Raw genomic sequence first — 21,620 nt, forward strand, 5'->3', positions numbered from 1 at the left:
AGCCCCCATGTCCGCCTCATCTGGGCGAAGATCTTCGACCGTTCAATTGAGGATCGACGAAGGACGACGTCTCGTACCACTGAGGCCTGATATGAGTTTTCGTGAACGAGCTGCGACGCGTACATTGACCGGACAAGCAAGGGAAATACGGATGAAAAACAACACATCTCGATCTACCAAGAGATGATTCCAAAACAGCAAGAATACAAAAAGCTCAAGGAGGGTACGTTGTGTCGCCATCGATTTGGAGCTCTCATCTGGCATTCGAAAATCCAAATACTCATGTCCTTTTCTCGTGCTTCAAACAACTCAGAATCCCACGAGATCATCAACTCAGCGACTCCTCCTCCTCCTCCTCCTCCTCCTTTTGTTGTTTTCGTCCACGTACATATTCCGAATGTTATAATCAAGGCAACGGGAGCCATGATTAAGGAGAAGGAAAAGGGGAGAGAGAGAGAGAGTTAGGAAGGTGACAAGGGAAGAATACAAAGGGACGGGAAGCGAGTTCGTCGGCTTGTTGGGACGATATCTTCTTCAACCCCTCCCCACCTTCATCATATCACTCTACGCTGCCAAGAGAAACGACAAACGAAATGCGAGGGATTTGGATTTTGTGCCATTGGATTGCACCGTCGTGCGTTGGTGTCCTTCCTGGCACGTAATTAGGGTAGGAGGGAGAAGGGTGATAGGATCTAATGCCCTAATCATTCTGATTAATCTAATCCCTTGACAGTAAGCATTACAACTCGATTTGATCATGTCGTTTGTCCCATTTATGCCTAGATCGAGCACATAATACAACTCTCAAACCCTACCAACACGACCAAACGAGAGGGGCCGCAAAGCATGGTGACTATGATCATGATCCTATCTCGGAGTCAAGAAGATGTAACTACGCCGTTGTGTTTTCAAAACCATGAAAACGTTAGGAAAACTAGACATTTCGATACGCCCGTGGCGATATGCTACTCAGTTCGTGTTAGGGATGAGCATAGTTTTAGGGTAGAACCGAGAATCGATCCGGCTCCAAGTCTGGTTCTAGGATATTACAAGGCGGGTTTCAGGTCTTCTCGCAATCCCGTGTATTTCATGCCGTTTGATGATGTGTATAATCTTGAACTTAGTCAGAGCTTCCATTTTCAGACTTTTACCTTATGAAATTTTTATATTTTTAGTGTGTTTAAATATGAGTTATGATCAATAAATTGTAGTAACAAAGGATAGTTATCACGGGTAATGATTCACTGCAATCTTTCAATAAAAAATACATGTAGAATTTGGGTAGACTTTAAAACCTATGACGTGACAGATTTCAAGTTTCGAGTGAAACCTGAACCGAACTAGGAATGGCTTAACCCTCGTGGGTTATATAAACTTCTAATGCCGATCCTGTCGTCACAGTAATTTGGAGAATCTTATGCTGCTTTGGAAATAAGACAAACAGTAGAAGACGATAACAATAGCATGTTCTTAGAGATAGGATTAGGTTTTATATCTTATCCATCTCTCTGATCAAAGGAATTCCTACCATATCTTCTTCAATTTTTGTAGTTCTTTTCAAGGGTTATTTCCTTAATCCGTTGAACTCAGCATCGAAATGCGTAATCTTTCCGGCCTATATGCTCCGGGAAATCCCACCGGACGTGAAAAAAAAATTATCTTGAAAAGTTCAAGAGCAGCAAACCCAGATGTGCGACTGCTAAAACGTCGAATTCTGATTGGTTGAGATTAAGGCATCGTCTTGTTCATATCCGTTAATTAATTAAACTTAGATAAAACTAAAAATAAATCATGGCAGCTTATTAATACCCCCCAGTACGGCAATGTTTGTTTATTCACGACGCAGCTACCGATGAAAACAAAACTGCCTGTGAATTTGTCGTGTCCAAAGGTGTTGGCCAAAGAAAGGAGATCTTGTTTTGATTACAAAGGTGGAGCTGTTGGATGTTGGATGGAGACTCTTCGACTGAATTTGTCATTTTGCTCAAAGTAATAATAAAATAAAAATTAGGAAAAATGACACAAATAAACCATGAACTTTGACCGGATATATAATGTAGTTCATGAACTTTTAATATAATCAATATGATCCTTAAATTTTAGCCTAATGTGTAAATTTTTTGTTCTCCGAACTTTCAATTTGTTCAACGTGATCCCTAAACTTTTGGAACATGTTCAACTTAGTTCCCGAACTATAAAAAAAAATGTTCAAAGTCGTTTCTGAACTTGAATTAATGGAATGATAACGTTGAACATCTTCCTAGAATTCAGAGATTAAGTTGATTATGTTTCAAAAGTTCGATAATCATATTAGTCAAATTAAAAGTTGAAGGACCACATTGCATTTCGGAGATAATATGTGTCGTTATACCTAAAAATTAATAAAAATTCTCTACATTGATTAGAGACTTGGTAATTATGAGTGGGAATCATTATGTCACACGTGGTTGCACTCGAAATTAGTATTATTTTATCATCAGTCCTCTTAACCAAATCACCTCAATCAGGTGAGTCATGATGGGTTCGACTAATCTTAGTTGTCATTTCCATGTTAAGTTCGCGATATTTTGCTTTCTGGCAACATTCACAACAGGACAACAGTTTGATTAGCTTAATAGAATTATTCACGACATTTTCTAATTAATTACGAGGATAACAGTTAAGTTGGTCGGCCAGGTTGAAATTATAAAATAATCCAGCTGAATGAAATTTAATTTTTTTTTCCCGCACAATGAAAACAAGAATGGTACAGATAATGAGGAGGGGAAGACAGGTGGGTGTTCTCGTGGCATGAAAATTTCCGAATAATTAATTTAATTGATTAACTATAAAAGATTTTGTCGATTTTTAATGTGACACAGTTAACAACAAAAGATGTCCACGTGATGCGGGCCTTTTGGAAGAGAGTACGGGAATGGGACTGTCATTGTCCTTACTCGTGGCGGCTGCGTGTGTCTATATTTGTTAGCCAGAGTTCTTCTTTTCTCTTTTCTTTTTCCTAATTAAAAAAAAAAGAAGTGCTGGGATTTTATTTTACTTAAATCTTTCTTAGTCGAGAGAAAATTATTCCTCAATAACAATGATAGGCTTAAGGTATTGTCACATTCTAAATGACTACAACGCTCCCTCACTTATTGAGTTGACCAAAAAATATGCCCGAGAAAAATGATTAATCAGAATCACTAATGGAGAGAGTGAAAGTTGCTATTTATTGAAAATGTAAGAGACACACATTGTTGTGGAAAAATACAAGACTGTCCGTATTAATCAAGATAGTGGTATTCTATTCCATCCCTTTTGTGTTATCTTTCTGTTCGTTTCGTGCAAATTACATTTCCTCTCTTTTACTTGCCCATGCGCCTAAGCTAATTTCTACAAAGAACTATTCGTAGTCAGGTTGATCATTGTTGGTAGTCTTGTTAACTAACATAACACACCCTAAATGTATATTATAATCATTAATAGTTCATAATTTTAACCAAAGAATATCATCTATGTGTGAGCTAAAGAATTGTATATTACAAAGCGTTATAACAATCTTTGAAATTAGTTAGAATCCCAATAGCTAAGTTCATTAAAATACTCGAATCTTAAATGATTTTCACGAACATTTAAGAAGAAATAACAATATATCGAATCTTAAATGATTTTCGTGAACATTTTAAAAGAAATAACAATATAGGAAATGTTGAAAAATCATTACATTGGTTTGCTTTACATTAAATGTATATTTTTCTTCTGTCAGCAATCTTGCTACTACCAATATTTGTGAGTGTAATTTTGTACCATATAAATTTTAAGATGTGTTTGAAACTATTTGAGAGGTAGAAATAGTGTGAATCTAATTATAACCCATATGGTATTATTTCTACAACTTTCTTTTACCGGTAGGGGAAAAGGAAATAATTGCCCAGGCAAAATATGCATGTGAATATATGGTACAAATGGTATAATACTTTTTTAGATTGGTCCATTTTTCTATTTGCTAGATTCCAATTTCAGAAAAGGCATTTGGATCACTTCCCCTCAAGCTTAGTTTTATTTTTTTTGTCTAGTAACCTTCTTCTCTTATATCATGTGAAGTTTTGAGGGATCACCGCCAACTATTCTAAAAACTTAAGCTGTTAGATAAATGCTTAGGTTGAACTCTTCTATGGTGTCAAGGTAAAAGTTATGAATAGTCATCGACTCTCAAGAAAGGGTAAAAGAATGGGACCTATTATGGGACATACACTGCATTACAAACGTATGATTATTACGCTTCAATCGAGTTATTCTATTCCACCTTTTAGAAAGAAAAGAACTTAAATCCAAATACTTGGTTTAACAGTTAACTATTCTATCTCTTGTGTGGATTTTTTTACTTTAAATTTTAAACCTTAAACTCCTAGAATTCGTATGGTAACATTTCTATTTTCGGAAATAATTTCTTTTCAGAAATAGTTATTTTTTTATTTCTATTCTCTAGACGAGTTTCTGAACGGAAGAACGCGTTTTGTAATCGTATAAATTTCTATTCTCGAAATAGAAAAGAACATAAATGTGTTTTCTACGACCCATATACATATATACCGACGGTGGTGATAGGCAATTATGAGTGATGACTAGCGGTGGCGGCGGGGATCGGTAGCGGTAAATGGTGGCAGCACCCGGCGCCGACGATGACATTGGATTCATGATTATAAATATGAGTATTAAGTTACACCGACCTTATTTTCTAAAATTACATTATTTCCCTTTTTTGTTTCCGGGAGTAGAGAAGCTATATATTTTTTTTACTTCTTGTTTCTCTTCCAAATCTATTCCCTGGCTCTTGATCTATTTTCGAGAACAAAAATGAATTTCTGTTCTTTTCTGTTCTGAGGAACAAAAAAATAGAGAATCAAAAACGTTATAAAAGAAGCCCTTAATCTCTATAATAATATCTACTAAATCAATAGAAAGAGTTCAAATAGGTGTAATCCCGCAAGAAAAGGGCACGAATGCCATCACAATGTCCATAAAAGTACCCTCTTGTGTTCGATTATGTTAAAAGTATAAATGGTCGCGTGAATTAACCACTGGACATAAGTCAGATTTGTGATCCAAAATTTGATCATTAATTCGGATTGATCTAGGGGACAAGCTTCCTTGTCATCATCATATTTCTAAAAATGACGGATGATTCTTTGAAATGATAGATTAAAACTCGATGAGTCGAGGGTATGGGGTTACGGGTCTAGAACTATTGTCATATAGTGAAAGTGCAATGCCTTGAAAGCTGGTAGCACTCCAGAATCATCCTAGGCTTTCGATTTTATTGAGTGCGAGGCTCTTCTTTTGTTTTGAGGTCCGTCGCCTAAGTAAAGGGCTTTTTCTTTAGCCTTTTTATTCAATCAAAGCCCTGAATCAAGAAATTAGCTCTTCCTCGGCAGAGTTCAGTTCCTAGCCCTGTTGGTTTACTCCACCATCTACCAGCTTGACCGAAGGCAAATAAAACATTAGGATCACCAGATCATGTCGATTTTTTTTTTTTTTGGTCGAAATGTCTACATTATATGGAGGATTTCCACTTTCGTTTATGAAAATTTACTTGCGGTTGAATTTTTTTTCCGAGGGTAGAGTCGAGGAATGGATTGGGTGGGAACCCGTGGCAACGCATAATAAAATCAGGAAGAGAAGAATGTTGCCGCACAACATGACAACCGCAACGACGATGTCCCAAGTATGCCTTTGCATTCCCAACTATCCAAAAAATTTCCCAGATATATAATAAGACGTACGATATACGAAATAAAAACAAGGACGAAACCAAAAATAAGTTGCAGAAGAGTCGACTAGACAACAAGGGAAGCTCTGTCAATCCTCAGTGGAGTTTTAGATCCCTCCTAATGCCTCTGAATCATTCAATTTTCATCGGGCCAGGACTTCCATTTGGATGTATTTGAACGTGGGTCCACCCAACTTGGTTTAGTGTTGTTGCACTAATGGGGAGATTATTGATTCTGATCACGATATTGTATTGCGATGATCCATGTCGAGGGAGGGTCTAGGGCAAGTGGTGATCTCTCTCCACCGCCATTTTTTTTTTTATCACCGAGGAGCACTTCTGGGAATCCGAGGATCAGATTCTCGGGGGGTCGATAGCCGTTGGATCACAAGAGGACAAAGCTAGTTCGCCATCGAAAACCTTTGAAGTGCTTGTGAGGTGCAGCAACTCGTGCAAGAGGGCACGGCTTGGATGTGATATTTTTTCCTAAGATGGTGAATGGGTCCCTCGAGGGATCAAGAACACTCAGTTTCGCTCTCTCTTCCAACCACGGAAGGGTTTGCTTCAATTTTTACAATTTTGTGCGGTCGGAGTAGCACTATCTTTTCCATGGCAGGAAAGATTTGCCGAATTCGTATTCGTCCAGGAGATGAGGCCCCTCGTAATCGAACCGGATCATGGTAGAAGTAAGCATGTACATTTTATTTGGTACTCTTAAGTAGTTTATTCTTTCATTCAAATCTTTGATTAAACTGATTTTCGAATGCACATAAACTGCCTCGTACATGTATAATGAGTAAAAGTGACCCCTGCATGTGGGTAAGGGAAGTCGTGACATGATTCAAACACGAGATCTGCTACATCTGAATCAAATGTTGGACAACTCAGTCAACCCATTATCGGTTTAGTACTTATGTAATTGCCATGTGCGAATAAAATATTTGATTTGGCTCAGTTTGATTAATTGATTTTTAGTTGTAGTTAGTACCTCATAATTCTCAATCATCTACACCCTAGCAAGAATACAACACAAGAGGGGTAATTGTCGAAGAAATTCTAAATCTATTATACGGCAGCCAAGCAAGCATACTTCTGTTAAAGTTTCAAAGTTACTTCTCAAATCCCGTCCACCGAAGATGATCCAATTTGAAATTTTTGGTATGTTTGAGGTGGAAGCAGATGAAAAAACTGGGAACATCTAATAATGCAACTATTCTCTAAAATGCGATTTTACATCAAGGCAGACTCGCTACTGTTGGGTAAACTTTTCTACAATAACCAAAGACAAAACGAAAAACAAAAACAAAAAAATACAAAAATTAGCTGATGTATTCCAGCTCTTTATTGGTTCTCATGTTTCTTGATCTCTTGCCTTTTGATCATCATCATCATCATCATCGTTGCTAGTACTATCTAGCTGAACGTAAAAGATATTTTGGCTTTTCCTCTAACTTTCTATTTGTCCCCCTCCAACCTCCTTAAAGAACGCCCACCACTTCCCTTTTGATCTCTCATCGTCTTCCTCCTCGTCAATGTCATTTTCTTCCCCTTGGCAGAAGAAAATTTTCACCCCTTTGTTCGTTGCTGCAACTTTTTGCTCCTCCAGGTAGATCTCTCTAGTTGTGACAAAGCTTCATCACCAGACTGGTTCAGATGTTTTCTGTTGAAGCCAGTTAGTGAACACTCGGAGTGTGTTCATGTCGGCCCTATAATGCTTCTGAGTGAACTCGTGGAGCATCGGCCAGGTGAAGTCCGGGTACGCTCTTGGACAGGACGTCTCGACTAGCTCGCTCGGCGGTCTCACCACTTTGTCGTTCCTCGGGCACAAGAAGAAGGCGAGGGACTTCCTTGGAGTTTGGCTGTTCACCACTGCCCTGTGCAAGCAGCTCTTGTATAGCCCATTTGACAGAGCCTGTTGTGACCCAACATAAAGAGAAACATTAGCCCTTAGCAGAAAAAGATACAAATTTGGGGACAGATTTCTAATTATAGACTAGACAATGGGCACGAATTGGTGCATACACCATGAGACTTACCATAAAAGTGTCGCCAATGTTGACGACGAACGCGTTGACATTTGGGCTGATGGAACGCCACTCGTTGTCGACAAACACTTGGAGCCCGCCGACTTGGTCCTGGTGTAGGATGGTTAAGGATGTCGGGTCGCAATGGGGACCGGTTCCTAGTGTGAGGTCCGGCTTCTGGCAGGGTGGGTAATAGTTGAGCCTCATGATCGAATCGTTGCCTTCGAAAAACTCCCTGAAATGGTCTCTGCCAATTCCTAGGCTCATTCCTAGCAGCTCCATTATTCCTAGAGAGAGTGTGCTCATGGCCTCACAATAGTCCTGGTACACCCTCCTGAAACACAAGAAAACCAAAATCATCATTTGTCATAGAACACACTTCATGTAAGACTATAAAGTTATTCACTAATTTTTTAACAGATTGATGCTGATGAAGTGTGGCAGAAATTATGTTTTCTTTCGAAAACATACTAGATTGTCGCAAAAGAAATTGGTGACAGGTTCTGTACCCGAATTGCTCAAACTCTTCGCCCATGGTGTTGTTGAAGTAGTCTTCCACGACATTGGATGAGCTTTTCTCGGCAGAGTAGCTGAAGGAAAGCGTTTCTTTCCACGGGAGCTTGCAAGAGAACCTGCCAGTGAAGCTACTGGCATATCCGCAATGCTCACCAAGCTTCCTCTGAGCCCTCTGCTTCTCGCTGAGCGGTAACCCAAAGAAACTGTCCGTGTATTTGTGAGCGTCCGAAATGAGGCCAGCGTCCACGCCGTGATTGACGACGAGGAAGAAGCCGTGCTTCTGGCATGCCTCCCCCACGAACCTCGATGCCTCCATGGAGGCAGTCGGGTCTTTGGAGAGGAACCCACCCAAGTCGATGAGCGGGACGGGGAGATCCGAGGCGTTTGCGCACGGCCTTTCCTCGTCGGGCCAAATGAACTGTTTTGGGATGTCGGGTTGGTGCCGGAGCACTGAGACATCGAAAACTAGGGGTTTCTCATCATCTCTGGCTTCATCTTTGTGCTGTGGAGGCATGGCTGGTGAAGTTTTACTTGTGATGCAATCAACTGTCATTGCATTCAGGAAGTTATATATGAGGGCGAACTTTTTCCCTTGTTGGGGGGAAATGAGGGAGGAGGGAATCAGTTTTGAGAGTTGGGATAAAAGAAAAGCCAAGGCCGTTTATGGGGGGAGATGAGTGCACAAAATGTAGGAATCTTTATAGCTCTCTATCAGGGGCTTTGTAAGCTGTTTGTTTGCAAACGAGGACCACAAAGAGAGTGAATTTGCATTGGTAGGTGCTTGTCAATTTTGACCAAAAAAAAAAAAAGAAAAGAAAAGAATTTTAGTAATTTTCACCCTATTATAATGCCCCAATTTGATTCTAGGAGTGTTTGTCCTTTCTGTAGTTGCCAAAGGAGCTTTTCCCAATGGCATTTTGGCGTTTCTGCGTTTCTATGGAGGAAAGAGAAGGAGTGCTAATCTCACCCTGTCTACTATATCTGCCCAATCAAAATCATTTAGAATCAGCTATGCCATGCCAAGTTTTGCTCACGACAGAGTGAACTGGCTGAAAACAGGGGAAGAAATAATGGGCAGGAAATATTTCCATCTCTTCTTCACGATGAGAAATAAAAGTCGAAGCTTTTGTTGCGATGGTAAAGAAAACCGTGAGCTCTTACAGGGAGAGACTGGGGCTTATGGTGATTTGGGGATAGAAAGAACTGTTGATGATTTCCTTCAATTCCCTTCAAATTCTCTGATTGGGGGTCAGGGAACTTCTGCTCTTGGGAAAAGAGACTAAGGGCACAAGTTTTGGAGGAAGCTACAAGTTCTTGAGGCAAAAGCACAGAACCACGAACGAGCCCCAGAGAGAGAGGGAGAGGGAGAGGGAGAGAGAGATTGATGATTCGTTCATGTAATGGAGGACAATCTTTTAGGACAAGAGGACTCGGACAGAGATTGTTTTGAGGTTTGCTATTCAGGAATCTGTGCAATGCAGGGGCCGATACAGAGAAGAGGCTCGACCATTTATGTTGTTACGAGGGTTCGTCCTAGTATATAAGTTTGTTAGAATGCAAGTGTGAGTTGTGCTAGAGAAGTCACATTGAAGAATTGGTGTGGTTGTTAATGTATTATATTTGGTTTATAACTCATTGGTTTAAGCTTTTGAGTGACGGTGAGTCTAATTGGATATATTTACGGGCCAAAACATATCGTGGAACCGCACCGATCTCAATATTGCGATCGGCTATATTCACTAGTTTACGTTCTTTATTAAAATTTTATGTGTACTCTTAGCAACTCCTAAGTTCGAAGCAAGACGATTCGTACATATGGTCTTGCCTTATCTTAATTTTTCCAATTCATTATATAATATTTATTTATATTATAATAATAAGTGGGATAAATGACTAATACTACTAGAAGGTTTATCTTTTATTCATTGTTACTACTGACAAATGGAGATTTTTATTGTTGCGTTCTCTTTCATTTTGCTTAACAAAAAATGAAACAACAAAGAAAAAAATGAAATAAAAAAAAAGGAATTGGCTGGTTCTCCGATAAACCCCAAAATTGACCTTGAAACCAATTGACATGATTGGTTCCAAGCTCCAGGTAAATCTGAATCAACTCTAAAACTGCTAAACCCTATCTATTGCAAGCTTTATAGCTGAATTCCTACATGAAAGCGGAAAATGGTAACTATAGACGTAGTCGGTTCACATAAAATGTGGAAGAAGATGTCAAGAGACATATCACGGAATTCCACCCAATCTCAAAAAAATGTAACCTTAGAAGTTGGACAATAGTTTCAAATCGGGTAGCAGAGCTGTTGACGCCTAAATTTTGATTAATCTATTTTTTGCATAAAAATTATAAAAAAATCATCTCACATATTTATTTTTAGCGTACATTGCATTGGCATATAATCGGGCAAGCAGAACACTTAATTTAGCATGCGTCTAGACTAGGCACGGGATGGAAAAATACACCGAGAAGATTTGAAACTTCAAGGACTGTATTGCAAATACTTAAAATTTCGGGGACTGTATTGCAAATACTTGGAACTTCGGGGACTGTATTGCAAATACCAAAAGAAGATGAAGAAGGGAAGATGATGAAGGGAAGATAATGAAAAGAAGATGAAGAAGGGAAGATGATGAAGGGAAGAAATGAAGGTGAAGAATGAAGGATGAAGAACTTTGCCTATAAAAGAGAGAGCTCTTGAGAAGAGTTTTAAAAGGGGGAAGTGGAAGAGAATTGAGAGAGAGAGTAGAAGAGAATTGAGAGAGTTTTTTAGGAAGAGTGGAAGAGAATTGAGAGAGTTTTGAGAGAGTTTTTGAGAGGAATTTTTAGAGAGGAAAAAGAGAGTTCTTGAGAAAAATCAGAAGAGAAAATTCGAGAGTGAAGAAAAGTGTTTTAGTCGAGCATCATCTTCGACGAGTCCCGACACATATTTCGCCCCTCGCAACCCAACAAGGCCATTGCTTGCCATTTTCGACGACAGCCGCGTTCTTCCAGCTCCGAGATCTTGAAGGGAACTATAACGTGTATGTGAGTAAGATTTTGTGTAATAGAAGGTAATCCTTTCCATCTCGATCTACAAAAATGTAATCGTTTGGTTTGAACATTTGTTTGTTTATTTTAGACATGCCACGTGTTCCAAATTTTAGCATTATTACATGTTAATTTATTTTTATAAATACTCGTGACTGGCCGCGTTTTCTTTCTTTCTAAATCACCCATGGTGTATATCGTACAAAGTTCAATGTTTTACATCCCCATAAAAAAGAAGAAAAAACCAAAAAAATTGCATCTTTGAATTTCAAGCAAAATCCATCAAAATAGCCAAATCAAATATTTTTCATGAAAATGGTACCGAAAGGGCGTTAGAGAAATCTGACGTAACCAAATCCCCGAATTCAAAATCTCTGGTTCGCGGAAATAAGATAGTTTTCTCCCGCTATTTTATTTAGGTTTCTAATCAACCTACCAAAAATGATTAGTGGCGGCTCCAAAAAATGAAAAATCTTTTGCAAGATAATCACATGAACCATAAGTTGCGATTTGGTATGGACTTGGGAGAGTCCGAGTTAGGTTAGTTAATTAATTAACCTGATAATCCATTAGCCCGAAAATTAACTTGTTTATTATTTTTTAGGTCGCGACAGCTTGGCGACTCCGCTGGGGACTTTAAGAGGACTTAGGCCAGATAATTTCATGAAAAAGGAATCACTTGATTTGGCAAACTTTGGTTGAATTCTCATTCTTAGGTGTTAAATGCTTTTGCAGATTGGGAGTTATAAGGGGAGGAGTGATTGGCTAACCCTTTGTTTTGCGGGCTTGGTGAATTGGAATTGTGATTTAACTTTTGAATCATTGAAGCGGTGTTTGCTTTTAATTGTTGTGCATGATTTATCGTCTTTGCACTACATCGCACACAACCCGTGACCGGACCCGAGTCACACTAATAGTTTTAAGATGGTATTTAGATGGTCCTTTAACCTTGGCGGTAAGGCTTCGCTAAAGGTTATCCCATCCGGATCCCGAAAATTTTTTCAAAAAATGGCTTAAGGGTCGTTCTTATGCACGTGAGGCTACGATGCATGAGAATTGCCCTTGTTGACCGAACCAAGCCGAAGTGATTGAACCCGACTAGTCATGACTATTGTACGCGATGCTGCGACTAGTCATGATGATTGCGCGCGAGGCTGCGACATGTCGTTTCGTTCATCATTTCACTTTGCAAAAGCCTTTTGGATAGATAGAATAAGATTTAAACTCACAATTCATGCGCATGTCTTTGTGATTGACATTTTCTTCCTATGAACGGTAATTTCTTGTCTCTTTTACCCTATTATCTCATTTTTATTTTGAGCTGGTCCATGGTTTAGGAGTATCGTTGTCTTATTTCCAATTTCGCACTTTGCTTCCGTAGCTTTTACAATTTTATCAGTTGTCCTCATTTCTGATTTGGCTTGTTCTTGTTGTGCGATTTTTACTAAATTCTACGATCGAGCTTTGAGTAAGTACCAAACACGAAAGTTGTAGACCTATGTTTCAACTAATATCCTACAAAATTTCAGAATTAAATTCATAATTTAAGATGGCCTTTCGTTTTTTCAACTACCTGCGGTTATAACAGTTTTCTGAATGTGATTTTTGGAAAAACACATTAAACTGATTTGACCCGTGCATTTCTAGTCCGATTGGCCAACATAAAAGTTGTTCATCATCTTCTCAACTACAAGCTCGTAAAATTTGGACATGTTTTGATCAACGTGCGAATTAATATGAATTTTTTCGTAAAAGCGGATAAACTGAAAATTACATGTTTCAATCCTTTGGTCATAATCACTTTGTTCGTTTGAGTCTAGAGGGATGCCATGGGCCGGCTCGCTATTCTTGCTCCCTGTACTCATTTTGGGTTTGTTACTGTGTACAGGTAATTTATCGGGGATCCTCCACATATCACCCGATCGGTAGCAAAAAGGATGACCGACATCAACGCCACCGTTAGTGCTGCCCTGGATGAGAAACTTGGCTCCTTGACCGAGCGCTTTGAAGGGATGATGTCCCGAAAGATGGAGGAAATGATGGCCGCCTTTGCCGCCAAACTTCAATCATCCACCTCCAGCCCGCCGCTAACCATTCCTGCTCTAATTCCTCCTACGGACAACGTCGGTAAAGCCCTAGAAGCTACTCCATATCCGACAATGCCGCTAGAGGATGTGATCATCACGGGCGTGAACTCGAGCACGCCGCCCGTAGTCCCAATCCCTCAAGCCAACCCCGTGGCCCCCGGGTTGAATGGTGATACGGTCAAACTGTTGGCCCAAATGGAACAGAGGATCCGAGAGGTTGAGGGGACTCACAACATACCCCGGATTGACCTGTCTGTCTTTTCAAAGGTCACGGTGCCGGAGAAGTTCAAGATGCCCGACTTTGAGAAGTATGATGGAACTTCCAACCCGGTTCAGCACGTCCGGATGTACCAGGCAAGAATGAATAAGCATGCGACCAACGGTCCCTTAATGGTTCAGACCTTCCAGGCTAGTTTAAAAGAAGCTGCCATGAGATGGTATACAGACTACGAGATCTACCGGATGGATGATTGGGAGAAGGCAGCTAATGTTTTCATCAAACATTTCAGCTTTAACTTGGACGTGCTCACCACCAGAGAGGACCTTGAGCAGCTTGAGATGAAAAAGGAAGAAACAATCAAGCAATATGCCACCAGGTGGAGGAACGTGGCATCTCGGTGAAACCGGTCCCTCCCGAAAGGGAACTCATGAAATTGTTTGTTTCCACCACCGCCGAGTTATGAGAACTCGAATTTTGGGATCTGTTGCCACGTCATTCAGCCATCTCATCGCAATGGCTGAAGAAATCGAGAACGGCATGAAGAAAGGTTGGTACGGTGATGTTGCCATGACGACTAAGAGGTTTGTGGTAAGGAAAGACAAGGAGTCGGCCCCACGAGTCAACATGACCTACAGCCAAAAACCCACGACCCGGACGCCGTCGTACGGATTCCTAATCAGCGAGGCTAATTTCGGCATGCAACGACAAAGAGGGAATCAACGGTCTCCTCGGCGGTTTACCCCTCTACCGGGAACCCCGTCGCAGTACTTGCGGTTACGCGTAAGAGAGGTTTAGCGACTTCCGAGCCTCTACGACCCAAGATATACGAGCTTGCCGAGATATGATCCATCGAAAAAATGTGATTACCACTTGCGGGGAGCTTGGACATGACAACGATGGCTGTTTTTGTCTTGAAGCATCGGATTCAAGATCTCCTGGATTCTAAAGCATTCTCATTCCAAGGCAACAAACAGCCAAATGTCCATAATAATCCTTTGCCGGATCATTCCGGTAAAGTTAATGCTGTATTCGGGCTGGGAATCGGACAGGTTGGTGCTAGTAAGGATGAAGGAGTCTTCGATATCGCCGGTTGTTTTGATGATGTAACCATTGCTGCTATATCCGAAGACGGAGCGCATAAGGAGGAACCTTACCTGGCGCCTAAACCTTCCAAATCATTCATTAATGCCATATGTGATGATCCACTGGAGGGTTTAGATTCGGAGTAACATCTTTATGTTTATGCAATCCCCTACGTGGGACATTTTCTGTTTCCTTTAGGTTTTGGATCGCATTTGGATTTCTATTCTGTCTTGCACTCTTGGATTTTCTTTCTTAGAAGATGTAATTTCATATCAATAAAATTGCACCATTTTTCGAATCTTGTTGAAGTATCCCAAACCAACCCGATGACGATAACCAACGACCAACAAGTTTGTCATCATGGTAAGACCGAGGGTTGGGCTTCTTCAAGAATTCATGTCCCACGGTTTTGAAAAAATAAAAATAAAAAAAAGTTCTTCAAAAAAATCATACCGCAATTAAGCCCTGTTTGTCCTTTTGATTTTGTTACTTTATGTTTCAAGGGGAGGGGAACTTAGTGGATTCAGAAGTATACTACCTAGATGAGTCCAGTCCAGATTATGAGGAAATTCGTCGGGATTTCGAACGACATGAGGAGATCAAGCCCTTGACCGGTGAACAAACTGTCTCGGTCAACCTAGGCGATGCGGAAAACCCTAAAGATGTTAAGATCGGAGCAAACCTTTCCAAAGAGATGAGCGAGCGCTTGACTAAGCTCCTGAAGGATTACCGGGACATTTTCGCCTGGTCCTATGCAGATATGCCCGGTCTTGACCGTTCCATTGTCGAACATTGTTTGTCGACGGATCTTTCGGCTAAGCCGGTGGTGCAAAAGTCAAGGAGGGCCGCACTGAAATTGGTCTAGAAGATCAAAGAGGAAGTCATGAAAGCGCTTGACGTCGGATTCCTTGAGACCACGAGAATATTCTGATTGGTTGACAATATAGTCCCAGTCATGAAGAAGGATGGGCGTATTCGATGCTGCAGAGTTTGAATTGTTCTCATTCATGGACGGTTTCTCCGGGTACAATCGGATCCCGATGAATGTCAATGACAAGTTGAAAATCACCAACACCACCTGCCTAGTGGTTGGGGGAATGACAAGTGGTCCGAGGCGTCCCAAGTTCGATCCCGGGATTTGACATCAATGTACAAAGATTAATAAAAACTTTTTGCTTCGCGGTTTAATGCCGATTGAAGCTCAGCCCGGATGGTTACAAAACCGGAGAGATAACATCCCGGACATACAATCCGATCCAGATGAGTTGATCTTTTCAATTCAAAGTTCACAAGAAAATTCGTACAAGGGTAAAGCGGTACCGTTTCAACTCGTTTAGAACATGAGAACGTACATTGATGCTTTCCCTTTTGATTTTTACGGGGGTCATTGCCTTTCCGGATAGGGAAGTATCCATTCTCCCCGAAAAATTAATGAAATAAGAAATTCCTGGAGCCTTTGACAATCTCATGTCTCGAACCGAGATAATGAAGTTTTGCAACTCATTTGCTTGAGCGGGGGCAACTCCCAATCCACGCCCATAAGAAGTTTCTTATGTGCTTGCGAATTCTGTCCACCAAGATAAAAAGTTGCTGCATTTTATATGCTCAAAAACACTCATACATTGCATAGTTTGCGCATGACTGTTCCTCATGTTTAATTTACCAACTCGAATAAGGAACATGAACTACATAAGATACATCGAATGTATGGAATGGGGCAGGGCGGGATGATGAAAGGCAATCCTTTCCCAAACACGTCCCATTTTTTCGGGAGAGTTGAACGATGGCTAAATTCCGCATTCCCCGAGGTAAAGAGTTTTCTCGCGAAAGGTACGATAGCCGAAATGACAGAGGCATTCAGTTCTCTATCCCAAACACTACGGGTGATCCATTGATTACCCCTTTTGAGCGGTGGTTTCATTTCTTTACCCTTGTCAAGAACCACCCCACATCGGGGTCCAGACGAGTTAATTTCAAGCAGCAACACGAGGTAAATGGTTAGAAATTTTCTTGCTCGGACTAACATTAATCTTCGGGTGTTTCTTTGCATTTATACTCGAATTTTAATTCAAGTGCCTTAGGATGATGAAGAGCATTCATTTCTCTATCCTAAACACTTCATTCTTTGCATAGCCCACTTGAGCCTGCAAATTCATTTCTTAAACCCTTGTTGGTGATCATTTGCTCATTCCAAAGATAAAGATAGCATTTTCCCAAGGATTAGAATTGGAGATGGTCGAGTCAACAGAGAATTCCCGAATGATCATTATGCTTGTTGTAATTCCTGGTTCAAAGTCATGGGATTGTAAAAAAAAAAAGGAGAGGCAAACTCAGCTTAAAGGAGAAGGGCCCGCTCTCAAAAAAAAAAAAAACAAAAAAAAACCAAAAAACAAAAAAAAAAAGCAAAATAAAGAGATGTCAAAGGGCTCTCAAAGAAAAAGGAAAAGAAATCTTTTCTCGAAAAAAAGAAGAAAAAAAGAAAAATGAGAGTCGGGAGTAAGAAAAGCAAAGGCCGATCTCATATGAAAATTTCAAGCATAGGAAAAGCAAAGTGCCTACCAAAAGTAAGGCCAATGCACATTCATTTGTAAAGTACTTCTGAATTTTGAATGTACATTTTTGCATGTTAAGTTGTAAATTCCATGTACATGTTTGCATTGTGTCTCTTGCAAATCCTTGACGGACACTTGTTATGAAGAAGACTCCCCAAGAAATCGGTTTGTAAAGTGCAATTTTCAGTAGAAAACTACCATCCCTCATTCAATGATGGTATTCTTTTCGAAGACATTTCCGGAAGACCAAGATCGGTGACTAGTCGGCGATGATCACCAACGTCAAGCCCCTTCTCATTTAATTTCGAGCCAAAACGAGCCTTTTCGTTCCTCGGTCCCCAATCCTAGCCTACGTTATAACCCTCCAAAGTCTCTTCCGATTAGGGCACTTGAGTTAACGTAGAGTTAAATGATTTTAAGCATCACTCGAAGAAGTTCGAGCAAGATTATTTCTCTCTCATTTTTGCAGGATTCTTGACTTGTAAATCCGGAGCAAATGATGAAGAAATTCATTTCAAAGACCTTGACTCAACTGGAGTCCCCTTTGTAAACCTTTGACCTAGCTCTCATTACGGTCCTAATCAAGACCTCCGGATCGACTCGGTCGTATCAATTGCGAGATTACTTGGATCCTTATCGAATGCGATGATGGAAAGATTGAGTGATTTCTCTTGAATCCTGCAGACAGGATAAATAGCTTTTCTCGAGAGTGAGAGAAAGCCCTTTCGGACCGAAGTCCCCCCATTCAGCTCACATTCGAGGTATTCGTAATGTGAGAACCTCCCTGGACAAAATTGGTAATGCAAACTTGACAGAATGGTTATGCATGAACCATAGTATGAGTGATTGCATTATACTCATTGTTGAATATGTTTGTGTGTGTTACCTCCGACATTCTATGATAGGTAATACATTCCCGATGTTCGAGTTCCCTCCCAAGGTCTCGAAATTCATCCAAGGATTATTGAATGAGCAAGTTTTGCTGGCAAATGCCTACCAGGTACGATACTGACAACTGTTTCGTTCCTTGATTAATCGTTTGGAGAACCCGGGTAAGTTTTCTGAACCCCTTTTCAAATTAACAACTCCTACGATGATAGTTGTTATGATTCAATTCAGGCAATATGCCCCTTTTGTACTTATCGATTCCATTCGATGGTGCTCCTATCAAATATTGTTCAATTCGGGCAATATGCCTCTTACGTCAAGTCGTGTAGACATATGCACCTGGCGATCTTGACATCTTATCAAATCACAACGACGTAGCTCTTATGGTTTCAATCTCGGGACGTGAAGACATATGCACTGGCGATCTTGACATCTTATCAAATCATAACGACGTAGCTCTTATGGTTTCAATCTCGGGACGTGAAGACATATGCACTCGGCGATCTTGACATCTCTTCAAATCATAACGACGTAGCTCTTATGATTTCGATATCGATCACGAAGACGTATGCACTTGGTGATCTTGACCTTTAGTCGGCTCATAATGACATAGCTCTTATGATTTTCGGCTCCTTTATCAAATCATGAAAACATAAGCACCCATATTTTTGATCCAAACCAAATCATAACGACGTAGCTCTTATGATTTTGGTTCCCCTTTATCGAATCGTGAAGACATATGCCTTTGGCGATTTCGACATTTAATCAACTCACAACGACGTAGCTCTTGTGAACTTGATCCCACTTCTTTCGACTCACAACGACGTAGCTCTTGTGATCTCAAACGACACACATATCTTGCGCTGTCTTGCATTAGGGAGAAGTCTCGATAACGAGATAGGCCAAATACCTTAAAATCCTTGCATCCGCAAAAAGAAACTTGGAAATTAAGAGAACCATTAGCTTACGAGAAATTTGGTAAAACAGGTATTCTTGTATGCGATCCATGTGCATGTTTCTCTAACATGGAAAAGAGGAATTATGACACATGTTATTTACAGTCTTGCATATCATGCATCACTTCATTACATTAAAAAAAAATGGGATTAAAACTCCCGCCAAAAAAGTTCATCCATAATTTGCACTATCAAAATTTAGGATTCAATTTTGTCTTTGAGCGGAACCTCTACGAGCCTCCACTCAAAGAGGGGCAGCTGTTGACGCCTAAATTTTGATTAATCTATTTTTTGCATAAAAATTATAAAAAAATCATCTCACATATTTATTTTTAGCGTACATTGCATTGGCATATAATCGGGCAAGCAGAACACTTAATTTAGCATGCGTCTAGACTAGGCACGGGATGGAAAAATACACCGAGAAGATTTGAAACTTCAAGGACTGTATTGCAAATACTTAAAATTTCAGGGACTGTATTGCAAATACTTGGAACTTCGGGGACTGTATTGCAAATACCAAAAGAAGATGAAGAAGGGAAGATGATGAAGGGAAGATAATGAAAAGAAGATGAAGAAGGGAAGATGATGAAGGGAAGAAATGAAGGTGAAGAATGAAGGATGAAGAACTTTGCCTATAAAAGAGAGAGCTCTTGAGAAGAGTTTTAAAAAGGGGGAAGTGGAAGAGAATTGAGAGAGAGAGTAGAAGAGAATTGAGAGAGTTTTTTAGGAAGAGTGGAAGAGAATTGAGAGAGTTTTGAGAGAGTTTTTGAGAGGAATTTTTAGAGAGGAAAAAGAGAGTTCTTGAGAAAAATCAGAAGAGAAAATTCGAGAGTGAAGAAAAGTGTTTTAGTCGAGCATCATCTTCGACGAGTCCCGACACATATTTCGCCCCTCGCAACCCAACAAGGCCATTGCTTGCCATTTTCGACGACAGCCGCGTTCTTCCAGCTCCGAGATCTTGAAGGGAACTATAACGTGTATGTGAGTAAGATTTTGTGTAATAGAAGGTAATCCTTTCCATCTCGATCTACAAAAATGTAATCGTTTGGTTTGAACATTTGTTTGTTTATTTTAGACATGCCACGTGTTCCAAATTTTAGCATTATTACATGTTAATTTATTTTTATAAATACTCGTGATCGGCCGCGTTTTCTTTCTTTCTAAATCACCCATGGTGTATATCGTACAAAGTTCAATGTTTTACATCCCCATAAAAAAGAAGAAAAAACCAAAAAAATTGCATCTTTGAATTTCAAGCAAAATCCATCAAAATAGCCAAATCAAATATTTTTCATGAAAATGGTACCGAAAGGGCGTTAGAGAAATCTGACGTAACCAAATCCCCGAATTCAAAATCTCCGGTTCGCGGAAATAAGATAGTTTTCTCCCGCTATTTTATTTAGGTTTCTAATCAACCTACCAAAAATGATTAGTGGCGGCTCCAAAAAATGAAAAATCTTTTGCAAGATAATCACATGAACCATAAGTTGCGATTTGGTATGGACTTGGGAGAGTCCGAGTTAGGTTAGTTAATTAATTAACCTGATAATCCATTAGCCCGAAAATTAACTTGTTTATTTTTTTTAGGTCGCGACAAGAGCTTTGGTTTAATGGCCCCTCATCGTACAAAGGAGCGAATTCGGGTCTCTTTGGTTTAAGTAGGACCTGGACACCCATCAAAGGAGTAGTTCCCCATGAGGAACTACTTTGCCATATTCTGAATTCAATGGATTTAATAAATCCCCTACAATAATTCGTCTTGATCCAGATCTAGAACTACCATCAACGGTTTGCGTAGCCATAAATTCTATTTTGCATTTATTACTTACGTACAGGAAACTAAAAGGTATGACTTATGAGGGATTTGAAGGGAGTAACATCTCTTAAGACAAAGTCATTTACCTAGTCGGAAGTAATTTAATTTATATTCTTAAGGAGTTTAAGTTATTGAAAAAAGCAATTTACCTTGAAAGGAGTAATTTTTACCTAGAAACTAGTCACATCACTTTATAGGAAGTGTGAAAGCAGCAATTTCCTTTAAAAGGAGCAATTAACGTTGAAAGAAGATGAAATAATTTACCTTATGATAAGTGTGAAAGTAGTAATTCACTTTAAAATGAGTCATTTACTTTGAAAATAGTAACAGCAATTACTTTATGGGATGATTGTTGCATTTCACAGTCTATCGGTCATCGCCGTTGACAGATTAGCTTTCTAGTGACTAATTCACTTGGGCCTCAATATAATCATGGGTTCATCCTTTCATGCATCAGCTACATTTATTTCACGAAAAATGAGTAATATGACAAACAATTTTCTAAAATTGATCGCCTATATCGCCCACAAAAATGAACAAACAAAACAAGAATTTCGTTGTCCACAAAATACTATGACAAATTAGAATTCATAATGAAAATATTTTTTATTGACTAATTATTTTAAGCAGTATAAGTCAGTATTTTTAGGAAAATATTTTTCAAATCATTCATTTTTCATGAAATA

The 21,620-nt window shown here is 39.7% G+C and overlaps 1 protein-coding gene across 1 annotated transcript; it reads right to left on the reverse strand.

The window, feature by feature from the left end:
* Positions 1 to 6,929: 6,929 nt before the first annotated feature.
* On the reverse strand, positions 6,930 to 8,956 carry LOC115745140 (gibberellin 20 oxidase 1). Its single transcript, XM_030680549.2, has 3 exons — positions 8,283 to 8,956; positions 7,786 to 8,107; positions 6,930 to 7,661 (listed from the first exon to the last, which is right to left on the reverse strand). The coding sequence occupies exons 1-3, from the start codon at positions 8,840 to 8,842 to the stop codon at positions 7,386 to 7,388; spliced, it is 1,158 nt and encodes a 385-aa protein (XP_030536409.1). The 5' UTR covers positions 8,843 to 8,956; the 3' UTR covers positions 6,930 to 7,385.
* Between the last annotated feature and the right edge of the window lie 12,664 nt (positions 8,957 to 21,620).

Source organism: Rhodamnia argentea, chromosome 7 (assembly GCF_020921035.1).
Source record: "Rhodamnia argentea isolate NSW1041297 chromosome 7, ASM2092103v1, whole genome shotgun sequence".
NCBI lineage: Eukaryota > Viridiplantae > Streptophyta > Magnoliopsida > Myrtales > Myrtaceae > Rhodamnia > Rhodamnia argentea.

What these genes read in the sequence shown, in the direction of transcription:
- LOC115745140 (XM_030680549.2), bottom strand. Translation starts at nt 8,842, where the DNA reads ATGACAGTTGATTGCATCACAAGTAAAACTTCACCAGCCATGCCTCCA. An exon ending in GAAGAGTTTGAGCAATTCGG is followed by an intron (nt 8,108 to 8,282) that starts GTACAGAACCTG and finishes CTTGTGTTTCAG; the next exon opens with GAGGGTGTACCAGGACTATT. An exon ending in ACATTGGCGACACTTTTATG is followed by an intron (nt 7,662 to 7,785) that starts GTAAGTCTCATG and finishes GGGTCACAACAG; the next exon opens with GCTCTGTCAAATGGGCTATA.